Below are 26,078 nucleotides of genomic sequence, written 5' to 3' on the forward strand. Positions count from 1 at the left end.
AATTCACTGCTGAATTCTTCAAGAAATTTAGAGAATATCTAATGCCATTATTCTTCAAATTCTTTAATGAAATTGAAAGGGAAGCAATACTCCGAAACTCATTCCTAGAAGCAAGTATTACTCTGACACCAAAATCAGAAAAAGATCCAACCAAAAAAGAGAAATATAGGTCAATTTCCCTAATGACCATAGATACAAAAATACTCAACAATATACTAGCAAGCAGAATGTGGCAAATCATCATGAAGATTATACACCATGACCAAGTAGGATTCATTCCAGGGATGCAGGGATAGTTCTTCATACACAAATCAATAAATGTAATACACCACATTGACAGAACCAAGAACAAAAACCACATGATCATTTCAATTGATGCAGAAAAAGCATCTGACAAAGTCCAACACCCATTCATGATAAAAAAAAAACCTACAGAAAATCTTTATCTCAATCTGATAAATGCCATCTATGATAAACGAATAGCCACTGTCATACTGGTCACTGAAAGTTTTGACTCCAAAATCAGTAACAAGACAAAGATGCCCACTATTACCACTTCTAGTCAAGATAGTTCTAGAAACATTAGTCAGAGTAATTAGACAAGAGAAAGAAATAAAAAAAAATATGGATAGGAAAGGAGGATGTTAAATTATCATTATTTGCTGACCACAGAATAGTCTAAGTAGAAGACCCCCAAAACTCCACCAAAAGGCTTCTAAAATTACTAACCAAGTTTGACAATATAGCAGGATACAAAGTCAGTACTCAAAGATCAACAGCATTCCTGCATACAAATAACAAATTCACTGAGAGAAAAATTAGGGAAACAACACCTTTTACAATAACTTAAAAAATGAAATACCTTCAGTCCAACAAAGGAAGTGAAAGATCTATACATTGAAAATTATTGTACTCTAGGAAAGGAGATCAAAGAGGATATCAGAAAATGGAAAGACATCCTTTGTTCTTGAATAGGCAGAACCAAGATAGTGGAAATCATCATACTGCCAAAACTCTATAGATTTAATGCAATACCAATCAACATACCAATAGCATACCTCACAGAACCCAAAAAAACAATCCTAAAATTCATTTGGAATCAGAAGAGATGCAGAATAGCAAAAGCAATTCTGGGCAATAAAGGCAAGGGAGGGGGCTTCACAATCCCTGACTTGAAATTATACTACAAAGTTACCTTGAGAAAAACAGCATGGTATCAGCAAGAAAACAGACCTGTGCATCAATGGAACAGAATAGAAGATGCAGGAAGAACTCCATGCACACTTACCTACCTATCTTTGCAATGGTTTCTTTTTTTGTGTGGTATCAGGGATTGAACTCAGGACCTTGCGCTTGCCAGGCAGATGCTTATTCCACTGAGCTATATCCTCAGCCCTACCTACCTTATCTTTAACAGTGAGGCCAAATACCTCACAGGAAGAAAGACAACCTCTATAAATAGTGCTGGGAAAACTGGTTTTCCACATGCCAAAGATTAAACCTAGACTCATTATCTCTCACCATGTACTAAACTAAAATCTAAATGGATCAAAGGTCTAAATATTAAAACTGAAACACTCTGCTGGAAGATAAAATAAGTAAAACTCTAGAAAACATAGGTGTAGGCAAAGGTTTTATGAACAAAATCTTGACTGCACAGGAAATATTACAAAGAATCAACAACTGGGATTACATCAAATTAAAAAGCTTCTGCACAGCAAAAGAAACCACCAGCATAGTGAAGAGACAATCCACAAAATAGGAAAAAAAATTTCAGCTATTCTCAAAGGACTAATATGCAGAATATGTAAAAAACTCAAAAAAAATCAGCCACCTCAAATTTAAAAACCCACTCAAACATGGGCATCTGAAATGAATAGACATTTCTCAGAAGTAGAAAAAATGGCCAATAAATACATGTCAAACATTCAACATCACTGGTCATTCCAGAAATGCAAATTAAAACGAGACTCTATTTTGCTTCACAAAGAATGCCTACCATCAAGAAATCAACTAATAACAAATGCTAGTGGGGCTGTGAGGGAAAAAGGAACCCTTCCTCACTTTGATTGGAATGTAAACTGGTACAACTAACAAGGAAATAAGTATGGAGATTCCTCAAAAAACTAAACATAGAACTTTCATTCAGCCCACTATTGCCCTTCTTGGATCTTCCCAAAAGTGTTAAAAAGCATCATACCACAGATATATGCACACCCGTGTTTGTAGCAGCACAATTTATAATAGCTAAATCTTGGAAACAGCCCAGATGGCCATCAAAAGATGAATGGATAAAGAAAATGTGGCGTTTATATACAATGGAGTGCTACTCTGCCATAAAGAAGGACAAACTTGAGTCATTCATAATTACATGGATACACCTTGAGACCATACTTTTAAGTAAAATAAATCAGACACACGTGTTTAAATGGTGCATTATTTCTCTCCTGAGAGAAACTGAAAGTGTAAATAAGAACCAAAATGGAGGATAGATATTAGAAAGTATGAAGAAAAGGTTCAAATGGGAAGAGGAACAAAGAAGGGCATACGAGGAAGGAAAGGGAAAAGGAAAACAAAAGAATAGAAGGAAAAATAGAAACAAAACTTTTGTAAATAAGAAGGTAAGAAAGGTTGAAGGGAGAGAAGGGGAACTGGATAAGAAGAATCAAGATATATCATGCACAGGTATAAATTCCCTATGATGAATGTGATGATTATGTATATCAAAAGTGTTCCAATAAAATTAATCAAATAATAAATAAATATTGCATTGTTTCTCTTGTGTGAGAAACCCAAAGTATAAATGATAAGTAAAATAGAGGACAGATATTAGGAAAAGAGATGAGGAATAAGAGATGGGGGCAGGAGGAGGGAAGAGAAAAGGGAGTTAAAGGAAAAAAAATTGAAAAAATGGAAATAGAGCTTTTGTAAGTCGGAAGGGGAGAACCACTGGGGCAAGGGAAGTGCACAGGGATAAAACAAGATTGTACCTGCACACATCCCCCATGAAGAATGTCTCTCATTATGTACTGCAAATATGTACTAATGTCAAAAAAAAGACTACCCACCACCTAAAGATTAGCTAATTAAGGGCTGAAAACCAACTGGAAGAAAATTTAGAAGTGACTAACGGGGGAAAAATGTGCTAAATGACAAGTGAATACTGTGAACACAAAACATTACAGCAGAAATAAAACATAAAGAAAATGCATCATAAGAAAATGTCAAAAAAAAAAAAAAAACCACCTACCACCATCATCCTTGTAGACAAAAGTTAGAAAATCTGTCCATGAGAATGCCAGGAGTGGTGATGCATATCTGTATTTCTAGCACTCAGGAGGCAGAGGCAGGAAGGACTGGTGTGAGTTTGAGGCCAGACTGGGCTACATAGTGAGTTCAAGGCCAGCCTGAACTACATAGCAAAACCCTGTCTCAAAAAAAAAAAAAAAAAACTACATATCAGACAAGGAAGGAAGGAAGGAAGGAAGGAAGGATGAATTCTTTACAAATTAAGAACATGATAGGAAAAATAAAAACCTATATTTTAAGGTGAAAGAAATACTCCCAATATATAGCAAAAATGGGAAAGGCAAGAAAATCAAAGATGGGAGGGGAGAAGAGAAGAAGGAGGAAGTGGAGGAGGAGATAGCAAAAAAAATAGTTTAAAGGAATTTGAAAAAACTTGAGAAGTATGACTTGTTAGAGTCAAAGAACCGGTTGGTGGGATAAAGGAAAATAGATGCACATCAAATCATGTTATCATAAAATTTCAGAAGGAAGAAGGGGTAGAGGAAAGGAGAGAGAATCAGATCACACACAGAATGTCAAAAATCATAATAGCTATAGATTTGTGAACCATAATGTAAACCTACAGGCAATAAACCAATGTCTTCACAGTTTTGAAGGGAAAGTATTTTTAGGCTAGAATCTTATACCCAGTCAAACTATCAATTCATTTACATTTTATGTATATTCTATGAAGAAGCTACTAAAAGGTTTCATGAAAACAATGGTACAAAACCATGAAGAAGAAACAGGAGACTTATTATAGGAGAGAAGTGAAAGAAAATATTCTAGGACAAAAACTATGTATAGCAGTACAGGGCAACTGGCTCATACAGAAGCAAATCAGAGATTCTAAGATAATACTTTTCATGAATGTCAAATTGATGGGAACATCTTAAGAGGAGCTATCAACAAATAAAAGTAACTCTGGTGTTCAATTACATTCACAAGGATAAAAAAAACTTAAGTAAATAATACCACCAACAACAAAAAAGTCCAGTTACCAACTCTAGGAAAGATTTAAAAAAAAGATGCTGAGGAAAACAGAAGTAACATGTCTTTTTTCACCAAAATAAACATTAAATTACAACAGGAAAATGGAAAAAGTTTTGTATTGAAAATGTGCATACATGGTGTGGAAGCGGAGGAATAAAGAGAACCAAGGCCTATTAGTATAAAGAAAGGTAATAGTTAATACAACCAGCAGAAAGCCAAAATGCAGTACTGTGCAAGAAGGATATACGGATATTGAAAAATACCAAAGAATTTAGGTAGAAAGTTGAAAGCAAATTGCCTTAGGAGAAGAAGAAACGAGGTTGATGGTACTACTCTTAGCTTTTCCCACCAAACTTTATAGAATTCAGTGGCTAATTAAATGTGGGTATGTTCAACTTTATTTTTTTAACTTTATTTTGTAGCCAAAACTAGAAACATTTTTATTTCCATTTAAAGCAAAACTATTACTTATGCAGTCCAGTCTTTTAGTTTACTTATTCTCAGATCAGATCATCATCAGAAAACTGTGTCTAGGACTGTATCTTAGCTTCCTGTCAAGGTGCTTATAATAAACTGAAGATTGTTATTTTGCTTTGTCTACATCAAGGCACAGCCAAATAAAAACCCTACACATTATATTTATCATGGAGAAGTAAAGGATGTTTGCAACTATATTATGTTATCTTACGGGAAAACAGAATAGGCTTCGATACTTAAAGAGTAATTATAATTATCTGGAGAAGGTAATTTTTCTTTCTTCCTTTCTTCTAAAATATAGACACTGCAATTCATGCTCATGAACTTGATTTCTTTTTCTGATGACTGCCAAAAAAAAGCTCAGGGAAAATTAGTGGCCCGACTTTCTAAAAAAGAGTATAGACAGTCTTCATGGGGGCACTAATCTTATTCCTAGTATGTATAATCTTTTTTTTGTCCTAGCCTCATTTTCTCTTTTTCTTCTCAATCCTTTTTATCATATTTTATCTTGGAAAAGTGTATCTCCCTGGGCCACTCCAAGTCATTCTCAGAAAGAGGTAAGTACAGATACAGTCACTTCTAGAGATTTGTTCTCTGCCCGTTAGGGAAAGACTAAGTTCTTCTGATTATAGGAAAGTCTTAAGGAGGTTCTAATGGATATGAAAACTATAATTTTTTCAGAGAGTTAATAATGGCCTACTAGAATCTCATGGGCTAATTCCCCCACCATTTGGTCTCCAGACATTATTTAGGAAACTTCCTCTTCACTAAGAAGTAAATAAATGAACCAAAGTAACCCAAGCTCCTGTCAGACCTCAATTATCTCTGGGTGGTCCTCAGGGTGAGAGAGTGCAGCACAGGCAGAGGGAATAAATCGCTCACCTAGGCCAGATGTTTAAACTAACAGTGGCTGAAACAGGGTATCTGTGTGGTACAGCAGGTGCTTAGTATGCATGCATGAGGCCCTGAGCTCAATCTCTAACACATACACACACACACACACACACACACACACACACACACACACACGTATCTTCCATATTTATCTCACATGTGGCCAGTGACGGAGACAGGCTGGGAACAAGATATTTACAAGAGAACAGTTGAGGGACAATTAGTAATACATTCATAAAGTATGTAGAATGGTCCCTGCAACTTTGGCAGACCATGTATGTAGTATCACTGGGACAGACTGTCAGACGTATCTAAATTTTAACCCTGCCTAGGCTTTTAAATCCTTTCATGGCAGGAAGGGCCTTAGTTCTTAAAAATTCCCATAACTCCCCTATATATGAGATTTTACACAATAGAAGCAATGGTGATTTCCGTAAGGATCATGAATACAGAGAATGACAATCAAGAATTGATAATCCTCTACCTGTTTAATTCTATGTGAATACCATAAGATATACAAATGAGTCTAAGACACTACACGTACAAGGAGTATACAATCTAATTGAGGAAATAACAGTATAGAAATTTACACACAGAGCAAAACAGGACAAATGATTAAAAAAAAAAGTACTGTACTAGGGAGGTACAAAGGCAATAGACAATCAAGCACTCAGGAAATGTAACCAGAGAATTTGAGCTATGGGATGACTTTAACTAGTGGAAATTATTTATCCCCAACAGGAAAGCAATTAGGGAAACATCCTGGGTAAGCAGGAAGAACCAAGTAAGATTATTGCACATGGAGCCAGGTCAGCTTCACTGGAATGAGCGATATGGGCAGTAAAAGAGAAGGGTAGAAAGAAATATGAGGACAAATTATAAAGTCTCAAATGCAAGGCTAAAGGGTTTGAATGCAAGTCTACTCTAGAAACAGTACAACTTTTAAAGATTTTTGAGGAGGGCAATGTTAAGAAAGTTGAATTTTAGTAAGATTTACCTAGCAATGGTGTGGATCTAGTGGAATACTCATCAATTACTGAGAGTGACAAAGTGGAGGCAGCATTACAGTATTACAGCAGTTTAAGGGTGAGGTAATAAGAGCTTATCTTACAACGTTGAAGATGGAAAGATATTTGAAGCACTTCTTGCATAAAGAAATGTCAGATCTTGATGATTAAATAAAATAAAATCACAAATATTTAGGCATCTTAAAGAACAAAAGAATATTATGGAGTTACAGGAAGATGAAAATATTTTTTTTAAAAAACTGGCTCAGTTTATCAATATCCAGCAGACAAAACATGGAATTGGGGTTCAGACATAAAAAGGTTAGTGCAACAGACAAGAGTAGAAAAGCAATTCAGAGAACAGAACATAGTCCAATAATTCAGATCTATGCTAACCACTCCAGAAAAAAGGATCTGACTTAGAAGACAATCAGTAATAGCATACCATAAATTATAGCTCGGAGGTGGTGAACCAGAACCTTTTGCATCTGCATTCTAAAAGGAGTGACAAAAAGCCAAGCTTATAGGACAAAGCTAGCTGAATTCAATTTTCAAAATATAAACAACCAACCAAACCATTGTGCTGATGTCAAAGCCTTTCTTGAAAAAGTGTTTATTCAGATTATGAAAAAGAAAGATTATCTGTAAGTATGAAGTATAACAGGAATGAAAAATTACCTATAAGGAAAAGGAAAAGTCTGCACAAGACTTTCTAGTTAGGGAAAAGGATCTTTTCACTATGGCTAATCTTAAGAACTAGAATTTTCATTCTGGGCATAGCTCACATTTTAAAGGGAAAAATCTGGCCTTAAGCTCAATGTATTTCCTATTGGCCTATTTCCTTAAGTAGAACATGACCTTGACAGAGTTAAGAGACTGTTATGAAATTCAAGACAGTAACATCACCAACTGGAAGCCCAGGACAACTTGGTTTGTCTCATACCGTTCCTCTGACTCTTGACCTGGAAGTTTTCTGGGAGGAAAAGCCTGGATTAAACCCCTGGATCCAAACAAAGCAGCAAAATTTAAATAATAGAGATCCTCCTTGGCTTCTTCTAATAGTGAAAAGAGCTGAGTATTAAAGGAATGGGTTTTGCTTGAAAAAGAACTGGTTTTGCTCATAAATAATCCTTTACTAGTCACTACACTTAATTAACCCTTTTTACACTTAAAATTTTTGACAAAGTAAGGTTGAGTTATAATTTTGAGTTGAGCTAAGCCTTTTTAACCCAAATTTCTACCATAACTACGGAACTATTGCTGTGAGAAGGCACCAAATGATCCCTATAGTTTCTTTCAATTAGACTGTGACAAATTCCGGAATGATTTATCTATTTTTGCATGTGTATAAAACTACATAAAACAGCTCTCCATCTCTTAGTCCCTTTAAAGGCAGTAGAGAATTTTGAGCAAAGAAAAATTTTCATTTTTTAAAAAAATGCTAATAGTAAAATATTTCTGCCATTTCTCTAAGATCAAAGAGAATGTAACACTGGCTCTGCGTTTCCAGGTAATATGTAAACCGATTAATCCTTTCCTACAGAAATAAAAATGTAAAGAAAGACTCAAAACTCTTAAACACAGATCTGAAGGAGGAAACTAGACACTCACTAGTCGGTCCCTGTCATTCTGGAGTGAAGACATTGCTTTCTTCAAACTCTGTACTTCGGCTGGGCTGGAGGCTGGCTGGGCGGCAGATCTCTGCTTTCCCTCTTCTAACTTTCGGAATTTCTCCAGCTCATTCCACAGGTGATCTCTCTCATTCTGTAGACTGCCCATAGCCTTGGAAAAGGACTGCACTTGGTTGTAAGAATCTTCTAATTGTGCAGACAAGTGCAGCAGTTGCTCATCTTTGGATATGAGCTGCTGGTTCAGTTTCTCAAGGCGGGACAAGCTGGGGTCCTCAGAGGTGTTCACTGCAAAGGTGGCTTGTGCAAGAACACTGCTGTCTCTGTTTCCGGGCCCCTTCTGTTCTCTCAGCTGGGCCAGCTCCTTCAGACTGGCATGGTATTTCCTTCTCAGTTCATCAAGCTCCTCATTGGCATGATCCCTACTATCCTGCAAGGAACTCATAGACCTTCCAAAAGACTGAATTTGTGCGGTAAGATCTTTATTTTCTTTGGTGACCGCGAGTAATTTCTGTTCCATCTCCACCAGATCTCTCGCCAGCTCTGCCACCCTCTCTTCCGCTGTTTCGGTTTCATTTCGCATTATCCCTGCATCATGATGAAGATGCTTTAATTCCTTCTTCAGTTTATCTTCAATCTCACCTACCTTCCTTGTAGCTTCCTTCTGAACATAAACCAATTCCTTTTCTAGTTCTGCAATTCTCTTCTGAGAGGAGGAAAGTGCTGTACTTAACCTCTGAACCTCTTCTTCTTTTACTTTTAACTGGGCGTGATAAATACCTAAAGTACCCTCTTCTTGTAAGGCTGTCATTTGGCCCTTTAGTTGGGCTATCGATACTTTCAAGTTCTCAATCTCCTTAGATAAACCTTGTTTCTCCTCTTGCAGGGCAACAGAGGACCTCTTTAGATCCTCTTTTGCTTGCTCAGACTCCTTCAGCTTTTCTTCTAATTTAGCACATTCATTTTTCAGCTCCTTATTTTGCTGCAGTTGGGCTTCAAGGAGTTGCTTTTGCTGAGAGTCTTTTATTGATATCACCTGGTTCAGGTCTTCCCTATATTGGATCAGTTCTGCATCCAGCTTAGCATTCTCAGAATTGAGATCATCCATACGACTTCTCAAGCCTCGAATTTCTTCCTTGAGCTTATTATTCTCAGTGGCAGCATCTTGGATGAGTTGGTCTTTTTCCAATATTATAGACAGGTGTCGCTCTTCCAGCTGTTGATAGTCACTTACTATGCGGTCTCGGTCATTCTGGAGAGAAGACATGGATTTAACAAAAGAATCCAACTGAGCCTTCTGCTGAATGTTTTCCTTTTTGATGGTTTTCAGTGTTTCCATAAGCTGACTGGTTTTGTGACCGGCTTTTTTATTTTCTTTTTCTAAGACAATATTCTCCTCTTGGGACAGTAGGTTTTCTAGTTCTTTAATTTCTTTATTATGTTGCTGATGTAGTTCAGCTACAGCTACTTGGATTGCCTCTTCCTTACTAGAGAGCAGGCTTATAATCTTCTGCTCTTTCATATTTATTTCTTCATGTAACCTACTGGTCAGTTCTCTAGAGGCCTGAAGATCAGTCTCTAGTTGCTCATAACTGAACTTACAATTCTGGATATCAGCTTCCTGCTGCTTTATTATCCCTACCAAATTTTCTTTTTCTTGCTTACATTCTTCTAAAGAGTTATTTAAATTAGATGATTGGTCTCTGAGACTCTTAAGTTCTGATTCCAACTTAGCCAATTCATTCTGAGAATTATGGTACAGGTGTCGAGTTTCTTCTAGCTGAGACAAAAGTTCTTTGTTTTCCCCCTGTACAGAATAGCAGACTTTCTGTTGATGCTGGATCTCTGTCTGGGCCTTGGACTCCCAAGTCTGCTTGTCATGTTCAAGTCTGTAAAGAGAGCACATGCGTGAGACAGAATCATTAGTACAGATTTTAAGCAAAAACTGTATTATATTAGTACAGATTTTAAGCAAAAACTATATTATATCTAAGAAACAAACACTACCATCTATACTCAAAAGATCTATAAATGACTATGTTCATAACTGAAAGTGTTAATCATTTTAGTGAAGAGATAGCAGCTCTTTCTGTACACTTGTACAGAAAGAATATTTTAAAGATATATCATGCCCAAGGAGTTATAGTTTAAATAATAAAATATGCTGCTTTTAATCTGTTTTGGACACTGTGGAACCCCCTCCCCCCATTTTGCTCCTTTCTGCTCCAGACAACAAATGTCTCAAGAATTGAGATGTGTTGTAACAGGCTTATTTAATGTCAAATGTCTGGGCATGAGAGAGTGTAGAAAAACAAAACAGAGGAAGACTACTAGAAGTGGAGGAGTACAAAAGGTAGGGGGTCGTTGTTAGTTTTTAAGTCTGAAAACTGATTTCATAGAGTTTAGGGAAAATAATTCTAACAGGCACGTGCAGTACAAATTGTTGAAGACTATGGGAAAAAGACAAAACTATTTAGCTAACAAAGAAGTGGAAGATCTATACATTGAAAACTATAGTACTCTGAAAAAGAAGACTGAAGAGGATATCAAAAAATGGAAAGATATCCCTTGTACTTCAATAGGCAAAACTAAGTGAAAAATCACCATACTTCCAAAACTCATAGAGATTTAATGCAATATTGATCAAAATACCAATAGCATACCTCACAGAACTAGAGAAAAACAATCCTAAAATTCATTTGGTACCAGTAGAGATCTAGAATAGCAAAAACAATTCTGGGCAACAAAGGCAAGGTAGGGTTCATCACAATCCCTGATTTGAAGTTACACTATAAAGTTACTGTGATAAAAACAGCAAGGTGCCAGCAAAAACATTAAAAAAATAAAAATAAACAGACCCCAGAATCAATGGAACAGAAGATGCAAAAACACTTCTAAACATACTCATCTACCTTATTTTTGACAAAAGGGCCAAACACCTTTCCTTGAAGAAAAATAGCCTCTTTAATAACTGGTGCTGGGGAAACTGGCTTTCCACATGCTAAGATTAAACCTAGATCCATTACCTTTCACCATGCACTAACTAAAATCTAAATGGATCAAAGATCTAACTATTAAAACATAAGCACTAAATCTGCTGGAAGACAGAATAGCCAAAACTCTAGAAGACAGGTGTTGGTAAAGACCTTATGAACAAAATCCCAATTGCACAGGAAATATTACGAAGAATCAACAACTGGAGTTACATCAAATTCAAAGCTTCTGCACAGCAAAGGAAAGCACTACAAGAAAAAAGAGACAATCCACAGAATGAGAAAAAATTTTTATTAGCTACTCCTCAGACAAAGGATTAACACCTAGAATATATAAAGAACTAAAAATAAATTCAAAGACCCAATCCAAAAATGGGAATCTGAAATGAATAGACATTTCTCAGATGAAATACAAATAGCAAATAAATATAGGAAAAAAATGTTGAACATCATTGGTCATTCCGGAAATGCAAATTAAAACAACTCTGAGATTCCACCTCACTCCAGAAAAAGTGCCTCTGATCAAGAAATCAACCAATAACAAATGTTGGTGAGGCTGTGGGGAAGAAGAAATCCTTCTCCACTGCTGTTGGGAGTGTAAACTGGTAAAACCACTGTGGAAGTTAGTATCAGGACTCCTCCAAAAACTAGATCCTGCTGTTCTCCTTATAGGTTTCTTCCCAAAGAGTTAAAAGCATATTACAGTGATATACGCATACCCAAGTTCACAGCAGCAAAATTTGTAATAGATAAATTTTGGAAACAGCTCATATGCCCATCATAAGATGAATAGATAAAGAAAATGTAGTATTTATATATAATGGAGTACTACCCTGCCATAAAGAATAAATTTGAATCGTACGTAGGAAAATGGATGCATCTCGAGACTATAACCTTAAGTGAAATAAATCAGACACACAACTTTAAAGATCACATTGTTTATGCTGTGTGAGAAACCCAAAGGGTACATGAGGAGTATTATGGAGGACAGATTCGGGGAAATAGGAAAAACATGTTTAAATAGGAAGGAATACAAGGGAGGGAGGAAGGGAAAGGAAAGAAGAAGTTAAAAAGAGAGTAAAAGGAAAAATAGAAACAAAGCTTCTGTAAATAAGAAGGGTTGAAGGGAGGGAAAGGGAATCAGGAAAAAAAAGAATTGAGACGTGTAATACATAGGTACAAATTTCCTATGATGAATGGGATCAGTATGTATAACAAACATGCGCTAATAAAAAGAAGGAAGTTTGTTTTAAAAGACAAAACCATTTAGGACACTAAGGTGATCATTTGGGAATAACGTGTAGTAATCTCTTAATAAAGTGTAACTGATCTCTTCTTCTTTGGTCTGAATGGCATCATTGAACTTCCTCTCCCATTTCTTGGCTTCGTCTGTCTCCCTGTCCTGATCAGACAAGAGTAGTTTGGTAGTTAAGAAATCCAGAGAGATGGGGAGATAAGATGTGAATGTTTACATGTTAATACAAGGTGTAGCAGGAAGTTATGAGAAAGACAAAGAAAGAGAAGGAGAAGGAGGAGGAGGAAGAGGAGAAAGAGAAAGACAAGAAGAAGAAAGTAGAGGAGAAAGATGATGATGACAAAAATGTCTGAAGTATGAGAGAATAGATTTACCTGGAAATGTTGATCTTCAATTCTTCCATATGGATGGATGTCTGTCTAAGCTGATCCTTTAGAACACTGCAGTTCTCTTCTTTGAGTCTAATCTCTTCTTCTTTGGCCTGAATGGCATCACTGAACTTCCTCTCCCATTTCTTGGCTTCATCTATTACCCTGTCCCGATCATCCTGCAGGGAAGACATGCTCTTCATGAAAGCGGCAAGCTGAGCCACGGTACTGTCTAAGTTTTCCTTCAGGTGCTTCACTTCATTGTCCTTCTTGATCAGAGTGACCTGAATTTCTTCAATTATCTCTTCCAAGTGGATTTTATCTCCATGCAAAGCATCCAGTTTCTCTTGCATGTTCTTCTTCTCTTTCAGGTGTTTCTCTTCTGCTTGCTCCAGTCTCCGCTCAAGATCTTCATCCTTTTGTTTCATTTGGCTTTTAACTGATTCTTTATTTGACTGAAGTTCCTTTTTCAACTTGAGATTGTCGGCCAGCACTCTTGCTGCTTCACTCTGAGTATCATCTAGCAGGACTTTGAAGCTAGCTAACTCTGCTTCTGCCTTTTTGCGGTGTTCCACTGCTTGAGTCAGATTTTCTTTGGTTACTTCTAAATCCTTCTGAGATTCGGTCTGAACAAATTCGAGAGCCTTAACAGTTTTCTCTAGAGCACTAATCTTTTCCTGATACCTGATGCAGTCCTTTTGTAGCTGCTTTACCTCCTGCTGTTTTTCTTTTAACAGCTCCTGAAGTTCCTTTGCATGGCTCTTATTGCTAGGTACTTTCTGAGCACCTTGTATTTTCTCCAAATATTCCTTTCGTATTTCTGATTCCACCTTAGTTTTTTCCTTGACTAACTGCTGCTTTTCTTCTTCCAGTTCACTCACACACTTTTTAAGATTTTGCATTTCAGATTCCAGTAGCTCATTTTTTATTTGGGCATCTGTCACATCCTGGTAATAATTCCCAATGCTTCCATTAAGTTCCGCTAATTGATTCATAAGCCTCTCTTCTAAATCATCTTTCTCCTCTTCTGCTGTTTCCTTTAGTTTGGTAACTCTGGAGAGTTCTTCTTGGATTTGCTGATTTAACAGGTTCATTTTGCTTACTTCTTCCTGAAGCACCTTTAGTTCATGATCCTTTGTTGATATTTGACTCAGTAAGGCATTTTTCTCATTTTCCAAAATCTGGCTCAATTCTTTGTCTTTCTGCTTCTCCTCTTCTAATTCAGCAACTTTGTCTTTAAGCTGATCGAGCTGCTGCAGGCAGTTATTGATTTCATCATGTGAGCTGAAATTTTCATTCAGGTCAGGCTTAGCATTGTTCTCTGATACAACAGCTTCGCCATCTTCAGGCTTTGTGCTCACACTTGGAGAGTCTTGCACTTGAACCTCACCTGGTGCAGGCTGTGTTGCCTTTTCAATGACTTCTCTCTTGTTATCAGGTTTCTCTGAGGCTTCTAGACTGGCCTGCTTAGAGACATTATCTTCTACCTGATGCTTCAAATCTTGAACTTCTCCATTTAGAATGTCTTTCTCGGCCATTAAAGCCTCGAACTCCTTAGAAAGGGTTTTGTACTCCGTCTTGACCCTTTCTAGTTCCTCCTTCATGCTGGAATTGGAAGAAAGAAGTTCTTCCATGCATTCTTTGGTTGTTCCTCCTGCAGGGTGTGCCTCCGCTCTAAGGCGGTCATTCTCCTCTTCCAGCTCTAGGATTTTCTGTTGCTTAGATTTAGCAAACTTTCTCATCTTTTCTTTCATTTCCTCCATCTCCTGTTCAGCTTCCTGCAACTGCTTTTCTGTCTCTTTCTTGTTTGCCTCTGTATTTTTTAACTTGCCATACAATTCTTGCTTCTCTTGCCTCACTGTTTCCACCACGTGCTGAATTCTTTCTGCTTCATCACTGACATTCTCATAGGACTGCAGGAGGACTTCATACTCTTTTTGCAATTCCTTGTGTTTCTCTTGCCACTGGGAGCTTTCTGCAATCTTAGAACATCTCAAAGATTCAATTTCCTTCACTAAGTTTTCCTTATCTTCAGTAAGACCCTCTAGAGCTAGTTTCAGACTTTCACAAGAGCTAGTGAGACTCTGATTTTCCAGTAAAGACCTGTCCACTTCTGCAATGAGTTTGTCTCTTTCTTCTTGAAGAAGTGCTAATCTTCCTAAGAAGCTATCTTTTTCTTTATTTTGAACAGAAACTTGGTTTTCCACATTTGCCAGAGACTTGGTGAGGTGTTCAATGGTATCTCTGGCTGAAGACAGCTCCTCTTGGAGACTTTTGTTTTCTTTGAGTGCTTCTTTTCGAGAAATAAGAGCAGCTTGCAGTTTCCGCTGTACCTGTTGCTTTGCTCTGCTTTCTTCTGCAGTCTCTTCTGGTTTCCGCTTCATTTCACACAGTTCCACCCGTAACTGCTTTATCCTCTCATCATGCTCTTTGGCTTGCATTTCCAGCTGCGTATGCAGAACCTTAATTAAATCCTCTTGTTCTGCTATCTCTGTCCGTACTTTAGTAAGGGTTTCTTCTTTCTCGCTAAGTTGTTCAGAAAGGTGCCTCACTTCTTCTTCCCTTCGGCTTAGGAGTGTTTGCAGTTCATCTAGTTCAGGCTGTAATGCTCTGAGGTGTTCTAGGCCAAGAATTTCTAGCCGACTGCTTTCCAGTTTCTGCTTCAGGCTTTCTGCATGGGCTTCAGCTTCATGGGATGCTGCCTTCAGACTCTGGATTTCTAAACCCTGGTCGTTTATGTGCTGTTGTAACTGAAATACTTCTTCTGACTTTTTAATAAGCTCACTTGCTGTTGAACTAACTTTCCATGCCAACTTCTCTTTCTCAGCTTCTATTTCTTTCAGCTGGGCCTTGATCTCAACAATAACAGAAATACTGCCTTGTGGGGTATTTGCAATTCCAGGTTGAGACAGCCAGCCTGGGCAGGAGTCAGAATTTAAAACAGAGTGAGTGGGATGCTGCTCTGTGGCTTGGAGTAAAGGTTCTCCCAATCCTTGGGTGGGAGAGCCCGGTTCCAGGTGGTCAGTGTCTGGGAGTTTTCTGTCTATGGCCTCTCTTACTTGAGTCTGGAGTTGTCTTAGCTGGTCTCCAATGTTCTCATTTGCTTTGCTTTGCTCATCAAACTGTTCTTGCAAGTGATTATAGTCATCTTTCTGTTGTTTTAGCTCTTCCCGAAGATGTCTTTCTTTCTCCTGGGCCTTTTTTAGAATCACCTTACGGGAATTTAGAGCTTCTTGAAGCTTCTTCTGAAGTTGTTCCTTCTCTTTTTCAAGGTCTGATATCTTTTCCTCCATTTCTGGTTTCCAGTGTTCACCACTCCCTGCCCCAGGGGCACTGCTTACTGGTGGTTCTTTAATCAACGCTGCTGAGTCGCCATCACCCACGTCCTTGGTACTTGTGGCTAACCTCTGGATAACTGCTTGGTTTTCGATGATTTCTGCTTGCAACACTTCTATCTGGTTTGTCTTAGCTTGCAAGCTCTGATTCATCTGTTGGACCACTGCCTGTAACTGCTCTTCTGCTGCTATCTTTTCTTCCAAATCCTTCCTTACCTTCTCTAGTTCCACTTCTTTTTCAGATATTGTCTGTTTCAAGGAAGTTTCTATTTCTTGGCACTTAGAAGTCACACATGTTTCTGAGTCATCTTTGTTCTCTTTATTATCCTCCATTTCCTTCTTCTCACTCTCACTGAGTGCAATCTCTTTCCTAGATTCATTTCTCACTCTGGCTAATTCCTCTTCTAAGGTACTGACTCTTTGTAGAAGTTCCTTTCTGTTAATAAGAGCCGCCTGGAGCTTTCTCTTTCTCTGTTCACTTTCTTTCTTCAGACGGTCTAATTCACGCTGAAGTTCATCTTTACTTATTAGTCCTGCTGGGCTCGACTCCTCATAATTATGTTTAAGGCCTGAAATAACTTCATTATCTTCCTCCACTTGCTCCTTTTTAGCTTCTTCAGCTCTGGATAGTAAATTTAGCTGCTCTTTAAGAGTCTTGATTTCAACACCAAGAGAAAACTTCTCCTCATTAAGCTGAACCATTTTCTCTGTCATACTGAAGCTGATTTCTGTCACTTGCTGGTCCTTCTCCTGGATAGCCTGTTGGAGGGTTTCTACATCTCTTTTTTTCTCTAGTAAGAGCTGTTCCATTTTTGCAATTTCAAGGTCCTTCTGTGCAAGGGTTTGTGAAAGTTCTTCCATCTTCTCTGAGATGCCCTGCACATGCTCTGCCCCCTCGAGCACTTCCTTCTCCTTCTTCTGCAGCTGGCCTTGCAGGCTTTTTATCAGGGTGCTCTGCTCCGAGAACTGAAGCTGCACGTCGTCCAGTTCCTTCTGGAGAGCTTCAATTTTTACGTCTTTAGACTTGGCTTCTACATTGAGGCTGTGGATCTGTTCAGTGAGCAAGTTGTGCTGAGTCGTGTGGCTTTCATAGTCCAATCTTCTTTGCCTCTCTGTCTCCTCAAGGTTGGTTTCCAGTTGTGTTACCTGAGCCCTGAGTTCTGTTAAGGCACTGAGTTCTTTCACCTGAGAAAGAAGCTGGTCTCTTTCTTCGGACAAAGCAGTGAATGCACTGCTGGTGTCTTCGGCATTCTTCTTATACTGCTCCATCAGCTGGGCCAGGTTGCTAATTTCCTGAGCTTTCTCATCTAAATTTTTCCCATAGGTTTCTTCTGCTTTATGAAAGCTTGTCTCAAGCTCCAAAATTTGACTTTTTAGCCTTTCTAACTCATCCTGGTGACTCTGACGAACATCCACTGCAGCAGAAGAGGATTTATCGACGTCATCCTGCTCTGTTGATTTTGATTCCATTCCAGTGCCATGTAAGGCCGTTTCCTCAGATGAGCTATTTTGATGTGTAACGCCCTCCTGTTCCTCTTTTTCAACTACCACAGCACTGCTCTCTTGATTTGGCATTAGGGGAAAATCTTGTGCTGTACCTTCACGCAATACTTGTGTGCTCATTGGTGGTACTCCCTCATTCTCTGTCTGTTTCATTTCTTTCTGGTCAAGAACCTCATGATCTCCTGCAGCCCTTTTGCCCTGGAGCTGCGACTTAAGAAAAGCAATTTCCTCTTGAGCTTCTTTCATTTCCACCAATAAAACTGATAATTCTTTATGTTTCTGAGAAAATGTGTTCTCTGGGACATCTTGTGCACTTTCCTCAGTAGGAGGGCTGCTCTTGCTGAGCTCAGTAATATCAACCACACCAACCTATTAAAAAAAAAAGATTAATAAAGAAAAAGAGCCTTAGTCAAATATTTCATAATATGAAAAAAGCTTAACTAATATTAAAATTGGTATTTTATGTTACGTACTTTTGAAAACCTGACTTTTTGGGGTCTAATCCTCCTTTGTACCATGAAACTGCTACAACTTCTAAAAATCAGTCTGTAACTCCCAAATGAGGCCACTAGAGGAACTGTGTCATCCGTGCTGAGGTCAAGCCCTACTCATACAACCTAAGGAAACCTGGATTTCATTTTCTAGATATTCCTTATGTGAGTAACTTTTTTCTTTAAACTCCCACTTGTTTCTCCTAAGAACTACTTAAAAATAAAAAGCAGAAAATTAATGCTATCTTCATTTCATCCCAGACGCAAGAGAAAGGCAGGGACTTTTTTTTTTTGAGACAAAGTCTCACTATGTAATTCAGGCTGGCCTCAAACTCGTGTCTATCCTCCTGCCTCAGCCTCCTGAGTGCTGGGATTACAGACATGTGAAGGAGTCCCTTTCCTAAAATGTTCACTGAAATAACAAAGTACAAATATTAGATAAAAGAGCACTAACAGACAAGATGATCAAGTAAAAAGGAATTCTGTTGGTGCGTAGGCATGCCATCAGGGACCTATATGGCAAAACCAAATTATTACAAAGGTTATTGTGTTAGGATGCTCAATTCATATAAATTATCTCTATCCCTGTTTTCTTGGGAAATAAAATCAGTGAAACACATGATAAATTTAATTAGCATTTTATTAGATGGACTTGGGGACAGGGTGTATAATAAAATCTCCAGCTCTACCAATAACATTATTTTTTCTCTGGGAAAAGTATTGCAGCTCAATGGGAGAAATAAACGAACAATAAACAGGGTTCTGTCAAATAATGCAGTACCACAAGTACACGCTCTACAGCCTAACTAATTGGGTTTGCACTTAACGCTACCATTACTAGCACAGGCTGGAAGACAGTAAATATCTAGTCAATATTAGCTGTTATCTTGGTATCATTCTAACTAAGAAAAATGTTGATTATTTTAGAATTATTCACCCAGTAATGAGCTCTCTCTCCATTTTTCATAACACTATTTTAATCACTTAAAACCCTTTCCTCTCTACATTACCTACACCATATTCAAATTTCTAGAAAACGAAGCTGGGCACAGTGGCACACACCTGTAACCTCAGCAGTCAGGAGGCTGAGGCAGGAGGACTGTTGTGAAATTGAGGCCAGCCTGGAATACACAATGACTTCAAGGCCAGCCTTGACTATACAGCAAGACCCTGTCTCAAAAAACAACAAACAAAATTTCTAGAGAACAAAAGTCCACCCAGTATTTAACACAGGAGAAAAGTTCCTTTATAATTTCTTTCTGTTACATTCCTAATTCTTATTTACCCATACCTATAGATATTAAAGACCTGATGTAGTGAAAGAATTAATACTTCAACTTCTGCTGGATGACTTCAATGCAGCTAATTCCTTTTTGTCCTCTTTTACCCTAAGCATTCTCATTTCTTCTTTTCTACCTAGCTTTCATGCCTTTATCATCGCCTTCCTTGGCCAGGCTCCTTTTTTTCTGCTGCCTATGGTACATACAGAGTTCAGTTCACTTTTTGGCTTCAGTCTCAGGACCATGTCAGACCAAGAGGACACAGGACTAGAGACTTTGGCCCTCACTGGCCACTTTCAATGCTCTTTAATACTAGTTTTCTTTTTCTGGCTGAGCTTACCCCTTCCATGAACCTTTACTACTCTCCCTTATCCCCAAGAGATAACAATAGTCATTTTTATTTAGCAATTTCCCCATGGGTGGTTTTTACATTTTTGTCCCCTTTTTCTTTCCATTGCTCCCTGTTTTTTCTGATGATTTTATTAATCTTTTTCTTACCAAATTCCTACCTTTCTTATGTGTTCTTCCCTTTTAAATTATGGTATCTTGTTTTCACTATATACTATCACTGAGCATTGTAAGACATTAAGCATTCCTTTGGCCAAGTAAGATTCACTTGTACTTTGGACTCATTTGTCAGTAACTATATAATATCACAATTTTCAAAATTTACTCTTTTAGACAACTTTGGGAATAGGGCATCAGTGGTCCCATGTAAAGGTATTGAATATAAATGTGATGAACTTATGTGACAATTTGGCTAGACCAAGGTATCCAGGTATTTGTTCAAACATTATTGTAGATGTTTCTGGAAGGGTAGTTTTTAGTTGGTATTAACTCACTTACTTTGAGTAAGGCAAATTACCCTCTCTGATGTGGTGGGTCTTGTCCAATCAGTTGAAGGCCTTAACAGGAAAAAGATAAATCTGAAAAGTGAATTCTACTATCAGACTGGCTGCCTTTGATTGAAAACTTTATGCCAGTCAGCCAGCCTGCTGGTCTCTCTGGCAGACTGTGGACATGTGAGCCTCTATAACCACATGAGGCAAGGCCTCAAAATAAATCTCACTCTGTATATACACATTTTATTTGTTCTGTCTTTCTGGAGAAGTGACTAATACAACAAGTAAGTAGATACTTCTGTTAAGAAGCTGCATTATTCCTGAAGGCCTGATTTCTGACATTATTCTATGACTGGGTATGGGTATCTATTCTTGATGGGAAAATACAGCTAATAAAACATAATACAGCCACCAACAAATTTAATTCAATGGGATGATATCCAACAATTTCTTCTGTTAAGAAGCTGCATTATTCCTGAAGGCCTGATTTCCAATATTATTCTATGACTGGGTATGGGTATCTATTCTTGATGGGAAAATACAGCTAATAAAACATAATACAGCCACCAACAAATTTAATTCAATGGGATGATATCCAACAATTTCTTATAACTTTCTTTACACATATTTAAGTATTTCTTATAATTTTATACATATTTCTTATAATTTTCATGTTATAAAAAGCACCATTTTCCAAAGACATCCATTTTCTATAATCCTAAGTAAAACAGTGCCAATTGAGGGTTGTAGGGAACCCAAGAGTTTATCTTACCTCCACTGAGAAACTTCTGTGAGCTAGGCAAGCCAATGATTACTAGAGTTGGGTGGACACAAAATTCCAAATACTCAGGAACACAAATAAATAAGAAATAATAACTATTATGAGTCTCTTAAATGGATCTCACTTCATGAGTAATGTAATTCTCTGTGAACACCAGAAAACTGCAGGAATGTTTAGACTTGAAGCTACCTCTTCTTAATCTAGTTCCTACTAGATTAAGTTCCTACTAGATTATATCAAAAATGTATCACTTGGGGCTGGGGATTTAGCTCAGCGGCAAAAGCGCCTGCCTGGCAAGCGCAAGGTCGTGAGTTCGGTTCCCGGTACCGGAGGGGAAAAAAAAAAAAAAATGTATCACTTACCTCATGGACTTCATTCTCTGCCTCCTGAGTTCTACTTGGAGCGTCTAGGAAAGTCATCTGAGAAGACAGCTTTTCTGAAAAATCACACACAAAAAGAAATCTTTAGAAAATATATATAGAATGTTTAAAAAAAACAAGGACATGACTGCATAGGAGACTACTTGGGATGCATGAAATAATCAAGAAGAAACATATGCGCAATGGTTTGGGGGAGAGAAAAGGCTATCTTACTAACATAAAAAATGGTAAGAGACTAGCAGAAGATGAGCTGTCAATTAGACTAGAACTAGGTAAGGATAATGAGCCTGAGTGCTATATTCTAAACAGCAGAAAACCTGAAAGGAGGGTGTCAGGGTATGTGAGGTGAAGCAGTTATTTTTATGCATAATCTGGAACTCTGAAGGCAATAAATTGGCCTTAATTTATCCATAACCAAATGTGTTCATAACAAACATTTTACATTAACATAGCATTTGCAACACATGCAATGTTCCTTCACATACATTCATGCAGAGACACTGCATTTTAGCACTGTGAGGGAGGGACCCACTTTCCAGTGCCCAGGGAGGAAACACGAAGATGACATGAGATGAAGAGGTTACATAATCAGTTCAGAGAAAGTGGGGATTGGACTCCAGGTATTAGCAATGTACAGATCTAAAAAGGGTAGAAATACCATGACAGATTTAAAAAAACACTGCAATTAATATCACCAAGAAGTGTTTTGATAAGCTAACTACATCATTTTAAAAAGTTTCTTTTTTTTACAGAACATCCAAATGTCTTAACAGGACCTTCAGGGGCCTTCATGCTTTGACTCCACTAATCCTCCAACTTCTTCTCTCACACTGCTCTCTTTTGTTCACTCGACTCCAAACATACTGCCCTTCTTTCTGCTCTGCAAACACGTCAGGTTTACTTGTACCTCAGGCATTTATTTGCCTGGCTCCTTCTGCTTCAAATGCTCTCCATTTAGTCTCTTTGCAAGGCTGTCCCCTTTTCATTATTCAGCTCTCCTTAGGATCCTGGCCTGACCTCTCTGATACTATCGTCCTCTTACCCCACACCTACTTGTTGTACCTTGTGTTATTTTATCTTAAAAAATTTACGCATATTTTTATGTCCTGTCTTCCCCCCACATATGTTCACAGCTGTATGAATACAGGAAAGATTATTCATGAAACAAATGAATTTGAGACAGTATACACAGCATATTCATACACTGCACAAGATTATTTGAGGAAGGGACATAGTGGTAGAAATGGCAATACAAAAAGTGAATTAAATAGATGATAATATAAAGCAAATACAACCTGCGAGATGAGACACAAAAGCCAATACAGAAAACCTAAAGGCCAGTTATTCCTTCAAGAGAAAGAGGGAAAATCATACAATAATCCTAAACTACGAAGAAATCATATGAACAGCATACACTGTAAAACTGCAAAATAAGCATCATGAAAAGGGTCTCAAAAATGTTTTTAGTGAGTTAAACAATGAGCAGAAATTTGTGACCTTCTTTATTCATTAATAATGACGGGAATAGTTAAATAAAGGTACATAATCCCTAGTTTTAAACAAAGTGGAAAACTATAAAATGGGAAAGTTAGAAACACTGGCTCCAGGGCCAGAGATATAGCTCAGAAGCATAAGCACCTGCCTGGCAAGAGCAAGGTCCTGAGTTCAATTCCTGGTACCAAAAAACAAAAATACAAAACACTGGCTCTAGTGTTCAATAAAAGCTTTACAAACTTCACTTGGAATTCATTCTCACTCCTAAGCAAAGCAGAGTAGTCAATCCAGGATACATTAGACCAGCAAAGTACTAATTCTATGCTACTAAACCCATGAGGTCCTTGTGAAACAGATGATTAGTGGAAAAAGATTCATCTTACTTTTCACACAGTCCAGTAGAATAAAATATTAACAGGTTTAGTTCAACCCATCGAAACTTTATTCAGCAGCCACTGTTTTTGAAGTACTACACTAGCTCTAGGTAAAGATTTAACAAAAAAGAAAAAGTCCCCTGCCCTTAAAGAGCTTATACTTTACCTGTGAAAAGCTTATATTAAAGAAGCCAATCAACAGATCATTCTAATATAACACTGAACAAATACAAGGCAATTACAAAAGCATAAAAATGCATTTAACCCAGTATCAGGGCCGAATTCCTAAAAAAAAGATAATCCCCTGGTTGAGCCCTAAAATATGAGTAGTCAGACTAAAGGCAAGGGGTAAGATTCTAAGCAGGGTATTACATGAGCAAAAACCAAAATAGATTGTACTATTAAAATTTTATTTGACTGACTTCTGTTACTTTACTCCATCAATTTACTGCTGAGAATGTCCTTCCTTTCTTACTTTGCCTATGTAAAAACTTCTCATCATATTAAGGTCCCATTCAAATCAAATTTCCAAGAAGATATCATGGTATTCCCAGATGAATGTAAATGATACAGAAATCCTGCAATGTTTCTAGTTCATATTGGAAAATGTTATGTAAACACTGGAACAATGCTGTAATTATTAATCTTATCTAAGAAAACTACCAGCTCTGCTATTTAAGATCTTTATTTTCACACAGTCAGAAAATCTACATGTCATACATATATAGAGATAAGAGTCAGGGCACATATGAGATAGGAAGACAGGAAATTATGGTTTTTTTTATACATACCATTCACAGCTCTCAGTCTCTCCAACTCTACAGAACTAAGGAGGAAAGTTCCTTTTTCAATCTCTGGCTCTACTACTCTCTTCTGCAAAGAGGCAATATTCTCCTCAGTGACTGCCTAAATTATAGAAAGATAACAAATTAATGATTCTCCAGTGAAAAACTCTCATACTAATGCCCATATAGCCTCCAGCATTTTTATCTTCTAAAAGTTCTCCAGGGCTGGGGATTTAGCTCAGTGGCAAAGCCTGCCTGGCAAGCGCAAGGTCGTGAGTTCAGTTCCCGGTACAAGAGAAAAACCAAAAAAAAAAAAAAGAAAAAAAGTTCTCCAGCCACGAAAATACATACTTTAAAAATGCCATGTACTTATGTATATAATCTGAAGAAAATGTTTTTTTCACTTGAAGATAAAGAAATATAGTTCATTGGTTTTTAAATGTAAAACTGAAACATGGATCACAAAGGTAGAAATTCTAAGCCTACTGCATGTGAAAGAATATTTTTAGGGTCACAAACAAAGAACATCATACAGGTGAGATTAATGGTACAAAGCAACAAGGTCTCTCTCCTGAAGAAGAGTGAACATGAAGACAGACTCCTCAGAGGAACAGGGGAGTATGAGCTTTGGAACAAAAGGAGTACGAACTTCTTAAGAAAGGATGAAATACCTTAATGGGGTTTTTGTTTTGTTTTGCTTTCTGCTTCTAATAAAAATTTTCTTGCATTTTATACACCCAGAATGTTTGGTTTTCCTAAGACAGGCACATGTCAAATTGTGGAATTTTTAAACCATATGGGTCTTTACAGCATACTGGACCGCAAACCGTCACATGGTGATTTAACAAACAGAAGTTTAGGGTTGTATGACTTTTATCTAGAAGGAAGTTCCTAGTTTGCATTATCAAATAAAACTCTGATAGAATAGCCACATGCTTTAAAGAATGAGAAGAGAGAGTAACAGCAAGGAACAATCCTAAAGTCTATGTATAAACAGCCCAAATTTCTGACTGAACAATGGACTATGCATTTGTATGGCTAACTTGAAGCAACTCAGTGAAAGCCAAAACAACTGAGTTTTAAGTGGCTCTCTAATATAGATTAGAGACTGTAATTTGAGTACAAGTTATGGACTGATAAAAATAGAAGTAGAATAGAATAGAATTTTGAGAAAACATTCACAATATCCAGTATTCAATACAAAATCACGGGCCTGGGGATTTAGCTCAGCAGCACAGCACCTGCCTGACAAGCACAAGATCGTGAGTTTGATTCCCAGTACAGGAAGAAAAAAAAACACAATCACTTTATCACATATAGAAAAGAAGCTATTTTCTACACTTAAGACATAAATGAATATGATTATAATGAGTGAAGAACGGAAATCTTAGTGCAAAGAAATTATAAAATAAACCAAGTTGAAATTCTAGAAAAAAATAGAATACCAAAATGAAAAATTCCATAGATAGGCTTAACACCAAAATATAAGCGACTCAACAAAGTCTTGGTGAACTTGAAAACAGTTCAACAGAAATTAGTCTACCTCCACACTGAAAAAAACTGAACACAACCTGACAGACATGCAGGAAAACATTCAAAGTGCTGCAAAAGATACAATGAGCAGAAAAATGTATACAAAACTCAAGAAAATGACAAAAATCACAACAAAGTACATCACAGACAAGGAAAATATTAAGGTCAATATTTTCCTCAATATTTTTTAAACACATAGAACTATTTCAAGCATAAATGTTCAAATGTGTGCTGCGGCTTAAAACTTATTAATACACAGCAACTATGGCATAAAGGATACACGATCACAAAGCTTCTACATTTTAAGTGAAGTGGTATAGTATTAGTACTAAGAAGACTGAAAATTAATGATATATATTATACTTTCTAGAACAACC

The 26,078-nt window shown here is 37.4% G+C and overlaps 1 protein-coding gene across 7 annotated transcripts in view; it reads right to left on the reverse strand.

Moving 5' to 3' along the window:
• The window catches only part of Golgb1 (golgin B1), an 86,080-nt gene that overhangs the window by 17,708 nt on the left and 42,294 nt on the right, over positions 1–26,078 (reverse strand). For all 7 annotated transcript variants that reach the window (XM_013515173.1, XM_013515174.1, XM_005386495.2 and 4 more), the window contains 4 exons: positions 24,175–24,289; positions 21,498–21,571; positions 12,910–18,110; positions 8,271–10,176 (listed from right to left, as the gene is read on the reverse strand). In XM_013515173.1, the coding sequence (XP_013370627.1) occupies positions 8,271–10,176; positions 12,910–18,110; positions 21,498–21,571; positions 24,175–24,289 (7,296 nt within the window). The remainder of the gene's footprint in view (positions 1–8,270; positions 10,177–12,909; positions 18,111–21,497; positions 21,572–24,174; positions 24,290–26,078) is intronic.

The sequence above is a fragment of the Chinchilla lanigera genome, unplaced genomic scaffold (genome assembly GCF_000276665.1).
Source record: "Chinchilla lanigera isolate Chin_1 unplaced genomic scaffold, ChiLan1.0 scaffold00026, whole genome shotgun sequence".
NCBI lineage: Eukaryota > Metazoa > Chordata > Mammalia > Rodentia > Chinchillidae > Chinchilla > Chinchilla lanigera.